Below are 8970 nucleotides of genomic sequence, written 5' to 3' on the forward strand. Positions count from 1 at the left end.
AGTGCTTAATTTGTTATTGTTATTGTTGACACTCACTTCAAAATTTGTTACAGAATTATGAGGAAGTTGTGGGCCTTTATGGCAAGTCCTTTCCATTTTTTAATGATCTCACTCCAGTCTTCACAAAAGATAGGGTGCAAGGCAATGCAAGGGGTGACCTTGTAGATGATGTTGATCAATATATGCATGAAAACATTAGCTTGGACAATAATATAGGTTTCTCTCAATTTCATATGGAAGATGTTTTCATACCCACACATGCACCAGCAAAGCCTCCATCACCCATAACTTCAGATAATGGCGCCTCGAGCTCTACTGCCCAAAAGAAAAAAAAACATACGAAAGACTCGAATATCACATAAATTTCAGAAAATTTTTGTCATTTTGTGGATATGGTGGGCCCGGGCTTCAAAGCAATGACTGAATGTGCTATTCGAAATACTGATGCTAATGCTCTCAACGAAGCCGCTCATTAGGAAGTTCAAGAGAAAAAGAAACTACTTAATCAAATTATCCTCAACATTGATGGCCTATCCGAAGATGAAGCATTATTGATAATGCAATCTTTAAGAAAAGATGAGGAGAAGCTTAACATGTTTTGGGATTTGCCCGGTGACAAAAAACTACGTTTTTGTCGCCTACTTCTAGGAGTTACGAGTATTTCTTTATTATTTGTCATTTTGGCTTGATTTGTACATGTTCCATGGTATTTATCATTTTGGTTTGATGTTCATGGAATTTTTCAAATTCACATATCCATGCTATTTTTTTCATTCATTGCTATGATATTCATTACAACATTTCATAATCATGACATTTTTTGTGCATTAATTCACATGTCTAATATTTTGTTGGTGTGTTCAATCTACTTGTAGGAAGGGACACAATGTAGAAGAGGCAATGACGTCCATGCCCAAGCAGTACGATGACAAACAAGGAACTTTGCTTGCTATGTTCAATGAAAAATGTTTATCTTTTAAATGGTTGTAAGATTGTCAAACTACTAGGTTGCATTTCATTAGTACTATGTTGTAACCACTCTCACTACGTTTTCTAAAACTTGGTTATCTATAGCATGTATTAAAACTATAACCATACTGTCATAACTTGAATGATAGGGTGTTGAATGGTGTGTTTGACAATGTTCAGTCTGATATGATCTTGCATGCAAATTTGGAAGAATCCGAGTATGTTATGTATACCTTGATGGGGTAATGATAGGGTATTGATAATGTTAACTTTGATCTTGATAGGGTGTTCAATGATGGGTTTGATAATGTTAGTTCTCTTATATATATATTGACAAAGGAGCTATAACCATACCAAAAACAAATTAGGAAAAACAAGGACTCAGATCAGACAAAAGAAAGACCAACTTGGAATGATGCCTTCATAAGCCAACTTGGTAGCTCGAGCCCCTATGAAACAGGGAGACACCAGGGTTTCTTCTACCAAACGATGTAAGAGCATCAGCAACAACATTGAGTTCCCGAGGTATATAGTCAAGGATATGCTTGGCCAAGGGACTTTACAATAGTTTTTTTCTATATTGGTAAATGATATCAAAATTACAAGTAGAATAGACATAGTTTAACTAGGTTCAATTAAAAATCACTCAATAAACGAACAAAAGTTAAGTTATACTAATTGGTTGAAATAGTTAATTATAAATAATTAAAATAAATAAGTAAACATATGGAAAATGTTTAATGATAATAAATCATGTTAGATATTTATTTATTTAATAAACAAACAATTGTTAAATTATATTAATTGGTTTAAATATTTAATTTTAATTAGAAGAAATAAATAACATATAAAAAATATTAAATAAGAATAAAAACATGTTATTTATTTATTAATTAATATAACAAACATGTATTACGTTATATTAATTAGTTGTAATATTTCATTTAATTAATTAAAATAAATAATTAAATATATTGTAAATACTTAATAATGATAAATCATGCTAATTATTTAGTATTTAATATAACAAAATTTTCTTAAGTTATACTAATTAGATAAAATATTTAATAACAATAAATTAAAATAAATAATTAAATATATTACAAATATTTAATAATAATCATGTTAATTATTTACTATTAAATATAAACTATTGTTTTGTAAAATATCATCCTATTTATGTGAAAGGGCATAAGTGTAATTTTACTATATTTTTCTCTCTTATTTTTCTTATTCCTAACTCTCATTCTCACCAATCAAACACCTTCATCATTATCTTCCCCTTTCTCCCTATTCTCATTCTCATTCTTCCCTACTTCTCATTCACCTCTTTTCCATTCCTATTTCGCAATCCAAACTGGCCCTTAATATCTTTAATGGATCCTTGGCGTAATGCACTATTTCAATGTTGAGGGGAAACACGTATGACTATTTCGTCTCATATAAATAATACTCACTTCGTTCCTTTTTACTTGTCACATTTTAGAGCTCTTCTTTGTTTCTCTTTACTTGTCACATTAGAAATTTTGTGTAGCATTAAATAATTTTTTTTTAATTTACCCTTTAATTTAATGTGTTTGTATAATTTTTAATAAATCACAATCAATTAAGCATTAAATCATATACTCCACTTAGTGGAGTTTTAAATAGGGTAGTTTTGAAAAATAATGAATTTTTTTATAAAATATAGATAAGTAGCTAACTTCAACTAACTTTTTTATAATTGGTATGAGTTACGTAAATGTCACAAGTAAAAAGGAACGGAGGGAGTAATATTTTTTTAATTTTCTTATTATTTTGATATTTATCTATTTATTTATTGATAAAGTGGACAAGTTACGTCAAATGCATTCACATGCAAGGAGTTATTACCTTAACCCATCTATGTACTCACCCTACATGAATTGAGATTTGAATGCACCTCCTCGATAAGGACAACACCATATGCAAGGACTTGGTGTTAATAAATTAAGATGTTGTCGGCTTTTTAAAGATTTTCATTATGTTTTAAAATTTTTTAATTAATAATTTTAGATTTTTTATTGCTTTATCTAATCTATTTATTTATTATTAAAAATATGTTTTTAAAAATATATTTTTATTTTTTTTAGTGTTAATATATTTTTTTATTTTTTTAATTGTTTTACTCTTAGGAGGCGTTCATTTGCCCGTAAGTGGGCTAAAGTGGGGGAAGTGGACTGACTTCTCCCACTTTTTATGTTCTTTTCAACTGAAGTGGGGAAAGTGGCCACTTCCCCGCACTTCATACTGAAGTGGGTTTTAACACAAACCCACTTCAGTAATTTTTACACTGAAGTGGGGGAAGTAAGCCCCTTATAAAATCCCACTTCCACCCACTTCCAAAACCCCTTTGAAGTCACACTGGAAGTGGAACTCTCTCCCCATTGTCAGGCCGCACCTTCTCTTTCGTCGAAAAACCTCGCCGGCGGTCAGATCTACACACAGGCACCGGTAATGACAAACAACTAGATCTCTTCGAAAAGCACCGACAGAGGCTAGATTTGTCCTCCGGTGGTCAGATCTAAGTTCAAATTAGAAAGGTTTGTTGCTTCATAGTTTCTGATGCATTTATGAAAGATTAAAAAAAACCCAGCTTTCTTCTTTTTTTTTTCATTTTTTTTTGGCGTCGATGTCGTCCTCATTGACTGATCTGCCGGTTCTATTGTATTTGTTGGATTTCATTTGGTAGGAATCGAGAGGAGTCTCGGTGGAACCTTCATCTTCATCTTTGCTTGGATCGAGGAGTCAAAGCTATCAGGGTATTGATTTTTGTGTAATTTTGGGAATTTTGATAATGCTTTGAGTGTTGGTTTGGAGAATGTTTTGATTGCTTGGAAATTTGGAATTGTGAAAGTTGATGTTTTTAATGAGATTTGATCCTCTTATACATTGATGTTATAATTTGAATGAAAAGTATGTAAATTTCGGAGGATTTTTTTTCCCTGAATGCACTGTAAAAATTGAGGAGGAATATAGAGTGCAATCTTAGTTTGGTGTGGGAATTAATTGGTAATGATCCTAGAATAAAGCTTATCTTTAGACTTGCCAATGTCTACATTCCATTAGTAGAGAAAAAAAAATGGTATGTTACCTAGATTTCATGATTATATTTGTTCTGTATGTGTTCTAGGGTTAATTCTGAAATCAATGTTTATGGAAACATTTTTTTTCTATTCATGTGAAGGTCATGTATTTATTCTGTAAAGTCTAATGCTTATATATATATGGAGTTCAATTTGGATTACTGGCCATGGTACTAGTGGATTGCTTCGCTTGCTTATAGAGGTCACTTGCAACCAAAAATCAATTTCGATTAGGCTTTTACTTGCAGATCAGGAAATTGAATAAAGACAATTTCTGTTAAGGTGCTAGATGCTTATATATTTCATTTATTGCAATTATCATATTGTTTGCATGAGCTTTGCATAATTGATATCTATATATATATATATATCACTCACTTCCCAACACGATCACAACACCCTGTTCAGAGATCTTGTTTCTCTTTTGCTTTTGAGAAGTCTAGAGATTATGTTGGATAAATGTTCTATGGAGTACGACAATTGAAAGAGAACAAAAATTAAATAATTAGAGAGGACTGACTACACATTAGTGCATTTAATTCTAAATTAAAGGATAAGGATGGGGTGAGGGTGAGAGCCACTAGGATTTGTCCAATACAGCAACACCACTCTGAAAACATCAACAAGAAGACAAATACAAAGTTGCATGTATTGTATTGGCTTGAAAAATATCTAAATAAATAAATAATGGAAAATGAATAGTAGAATGAGACATCATTCCACGTTCCAATACAAAGCAAACCAAACCTCTCACAAGCTATGATGTCAAGAAAAAAAAAAGAAATTATTAATTAATTTATTTATAAGTGGTGATTCCTTTAGGGACAAAAAAGAATAAGAAGGCTAAGGTTTTAGTCATGCATGTTAATTAGTAGAGTTGTGAGTGCTTTTTTGGCATTGGGATAAGGTGATGCCAATAAAATGTCATTAATTCCATTGACAGTGATGAAGGTTGTATTTCTTATTTGAGTTGTGAGTGCTCTTTTGGCATTGGCATTGGGATGAATCCAATTGTTTAATGGAATGTTGTATTTTATTTTATTTTTAATTAGTTTGTAACCACAAATATTCTTGCACAATTGACTTTAGGTGATGATATGTGTTATTATTTTTTAACGACATTTTTTAATAAACATGAAACTTAAGGTAATATACAAAAAAATCTTTCCATGTCAATATAGGTTTATAATGACCAATGACAATCTATCTGAATTAATCCACATCGACATCCCTGTGTTGATAACCATGGCCGTCATTTCAGTAATGTTGACTAACCGACAAAGACGACAGATGCTACCTCGAGAACCTTCCTTCGTTAGAGATATTCATCGAAACGCATACATGGCACGAATATTAGACGGAGGCATTCATAATTGTGTTGAATAAATTCGAATGTCTAAGGATACTTTCCTCAGACTTTGCACTATATTAAGGGAGCGTGGTCACTTGAGGGATACCATCCACGTCGCGGTAGAGGAACACGTGGCACTTTTCTTACACATAGTCGGGCACCATTCAAAAAACAGGGCAATTAAAATTGATTTTATTAGATCAGGTGCGACGGTGAGTAGATATTTTAATGATGTCCTCCAAGCTATTTGTAGCATCCGACATTTGTTTGTGAAACAACCGGGGACATCAATACACCCTGATATAGAATTCAACCCCAATTTTTATCCCTTTTTCAAGGTGTGCTGTATTTCTTTCCCATTAAATTCAAATTAGTAATTATTTTATCCGGCCATCCTAATTAACTTTTAGATCTCAGGATTGCATTGGATTCATTGATGGCACTCATATAGACGCAAGGGTAAGTGCAGATCTCATGAGCAAATTTTGTGGCCGTAAGGGCATCACACAAAACGTTCTTGCCGCATGTGATTTGGATCTAAAATTTACCTACGTCCTTGCTGGTTGGGAAGGTTTGGCAAATGACTACTTAGTTTTGAAAGATGCATTAGCACGACCACCACCATATGGATTGCATATACCTCCAGGTTTAATAGTACAATACATGTTATATTTTTTCATGTATTCTTTAGTACAATGAACTCAATATCTTTATTATTTAATGCTAGGAAAATACTATCTTGTTGATGCCAGGTACACAACAACACATGGTTTCATATCTCCTTACCGAATAGTAAGATACCATTTACAAGAACAAGCAGGTCGTAGACCCCAAAATGCGAAGGAATTATTCAATCTTCGGCATTCTCAACTTAGAACAAGAATAGAAAGAGCATTTGGTATTTTAAAAAATTGATTTAAGATTTTAGACTCAAGGCCATTCTATCCTTTCAAAACACAAGTGGACATTGTTCTTGGTTGTTGTGTGCTACATAATTTTGTAAGGGAGGTTGATCCGGATGACATTGTGGCACAAGAACACATACGAGATGAAGATGAAATACTCATAAATGAGAGGCCTAATATCTTAGGTGAACGATGTCAACGACAAGCTCAATGGATGGAACTTCGTGAGAAAATTAAAGATGACATGTGGCATGACTATGTATCAAGTGGTCGTGTCTTTGGGGCACCATCATGAAAACTCTTATTTGGATGTATCTTTAATATTTGTTTTGTCTCATGTTGTAGTAAATTTTTTGGTGGTAGTGAAACTTTTATGTTTGTATGGAATGGTTTGCTTATTCATTACTTGATGGATGGATTTTTTCCTCAATTTGGTAATAATGTATATTTTCGTTGTTGTTGTAGAATGAACAATACTGAAGGTGCACAGGGTGAGAAGCGAAAAGGAACACCAAACAAAAGATGGACAAAAGAAATGGATAATGTCTTGATACCATTACTTGCAGACATGGCAAGAAGTGGTTTAAAAGTTGACAAATCCTTCAAACGCCAGGCATTTGTAGAAGCAGCTAATGTTGTCAATAGTAAGTTCCCTGCCACTTGTATGGATGTCGATAATGTAGAGAATCACATGCGAACTTTAAAACAAAAATATCAAGACATTAAAAAGCTTATGAACCTCAGTGGTGTTGGATGAAATGATACAGAGAAGAAGTTGGTGCTAGAAGATGAGACCTACCGTACATATGTGGAGGTATGCTTGTTTTGTTTATTTATTACATTTGACATGATTATTAACACTATTATTTACTTCATTATCTTTGAATTTACATAGGGACAACCAAAAGCTAAGGAGTATTTAAACAAGCCTATACCCTTTTTTGATGAGCTACGTTTGGTTGCTGGAGATGATCACGCTACTGGTGACTATGCACGGACCATCTTTGACCAATTTGGTAGTACACCAGGTGAGGATGAGAGTGCACCTCCACTCAATACACCATTAGATGGCGAACCTATGGAAACAGAAAATGAAAGACACGAAGCACTAAGGGCTTCTACAAATAAGACCACTGCTAGGGCTACCCGTAGAACAAGGACTAATGGTGAAAATGGTTTAGGAGAAAACATTGGAGAAAAGATAGGTGAGTTGGCGGCATCAATAGATAGGAATAGAAAAAGGACATGGAAAGAGAAACTTGCTGATGTGTTGTGGAATATGGAAGGTTATAGTGACGATGACATGGAAATGGTCTACAATAAGTTAATCGACAACAAAAAAGAGGCCGAGAACTTCTACTTGAGGAAACCATCTCTCTGAAAAACATGGATAGATAATTTTATTGCTTCCATGAGAAATTCTAGCCCTTGAGGAGATCATCATACTAGGTATGTATTTTTGGTTTCTAGTCATACAACCAAAATTGTTATATTTAAAACCTAAATACTTAATGAGTTCTTTATTGTCTTTTTCATGAATGCATAGGTTGTTCTTTGGAATGGTGGATGGCATAAGGTTTTCTTTGAAGTGATGGATGGCAAATATTTTTGTTGAAGGAAGTGAATCTTGAATGAGACAATTACTATTTTGGTTTATATTTGTAAGAATGTTGTATGGATTTTTATGTTTGACATGCATTGTTATGTTGTATGGATTTGGATTATGTACTTATGAGCTCAAAATATTTCATGTGTTGTTGATTGCATGTTTTTTTTTGTATGGATTTGGATTATATTTGTTTTTTGTTTGGTTGTCAAATTTCATGAGTTGTTTCATGATTGTTTTCTCCATTATAATTATTTTTATGTTTGAGGATTTAATTACTTGGTTAAGCATTATAAATTATTATTTGTGATATGGTATATGTGGGTAGAAATGCATCCTTTGTGGCAACAAAAGAAGTTGATGAAGTCTTGCAAGGAGAAGGGGATTGTGATCATTGTCTACTCTTGAAGGATATGGTCATGTTTGGAGAAACAATGATTATTTAAAAAAAATAAATTCATATTAAAGTAAATAAAATTTAAATATTTACAAAAGAGAGAACATTATTAAAATTTAATAAATAATGTTTAATATCAAAATATATGAAGTATATAATTATTTAAACTTGTGGGTTTAAAAATTAAATTAAAATATAAACCATAAAAATTCATTTAAATTTTAAAATATTTGATTTTATAAAAATATAAAGTTTTGGTGATTTTAATCATAAATTTATTATAATTTTTTATTTTTATACACTTCCCTCACTTTCGTTGAAATGAACATGTTGTGGAAGTCATTGGGGAAGTGACATCACTTACACCGAAATGAACACAGGAAGTGAGAAACTTGGCACTTCATGGAAGTGTCACTTTATGCAAAATGAACATAGGAAGTGGTGGAAGTCATATCACTTCCACCACTTCAAGGAAGTGCCACTTTCCCCACTTCCCCCACTTCCGCCCAGTTCCCCTGAAATGAACACCCCCTTACTCTTTGAAATGTGCTGGAACTTACTTATATGTATTAGTACATAAAATTTTCTCGTTATAAGCACAAAGAAGAATAATGATCGCATAAGGCCAAAAATGAAAA

At 32.5% G+C, this 8970-nt stretch overlaps 1 protein-coding gene across 1 annotated transcript; it reads left to right on the forward strand.

Annotated features, from left to right (window-relative positions):
- Positions 1 to 3304: 3304 nt before the first annotated feature.
- LOC120282566 lies at positions 3305 to 8012 on the forward strand. Its single transcript, XM_039289406.1, has 6 exons — positions 3305 to 3530; positions 3680 to 3749; positions 6795 to 6973; positions 7097 to 7143; positions 7225 to 7778; positions 7876 to 8012. The coding sequence occupies exons 3-5, from the start codon at positions 6796 to 6798 to the stop codon at positions 7708 to 7710; spliced, it is 711 nt and encodes a 236-aa protein (XP_039145340.1). The 5' UTR covers positions 3305 to 3530; positions 3680 to 3749; position 6795; the 3' UTR covers positions 7711 to 7778; positions 7876 to 8012.
- The last annotated feature ends 958 nt before the right edge of the window (positions 8013 to 8970 follow it).

The sequence above is a fragment of the Dioscorea cayenensis genome, chromosome 18 (genome assembly GCF_009730915.1).
Source record: "Dioscorea cayenensis subsp. rotundata cultivar TDr96_F1 chromosome 18, TDr96_F1_v2_PseudoChromosome.rev07_lg8_w22 25.fasta, whole genome shotgun sequence".
NCBI classification, from domain to species: Eukaryota; Viridiplantae; Streptophyta; class Magnoliopsida; order Dioscoreales; family Dioscoreaceae; genus Dioscorea; species Dioscorea cayenensis.

Excerpts from the sequence above, each read along its gene's own strand:
- LOC120282566 (XM_039289406.1), top strand. The coding sequence starts at position 6,796 with ATGAACAATACTGAAGGTGCACAGGGTGAGAAGCGAAAAGGAACACCA. Across the intron at positions 6,974-7,096 it reads AGCAGCTAATGTTGTCAATA|AGAAGAAGTTGGTGCTAGAA; the intron begins GTAAGTTCCCTG and ends GAAATGATACAG. Across the intron at positions 7,144-7,224 it reads CCTACCGTACATATGTGGAG|GGACAACCAAAAGCTAAGGA; the intron begins GTATGCTTGTTT and ends GAATTTACATAG.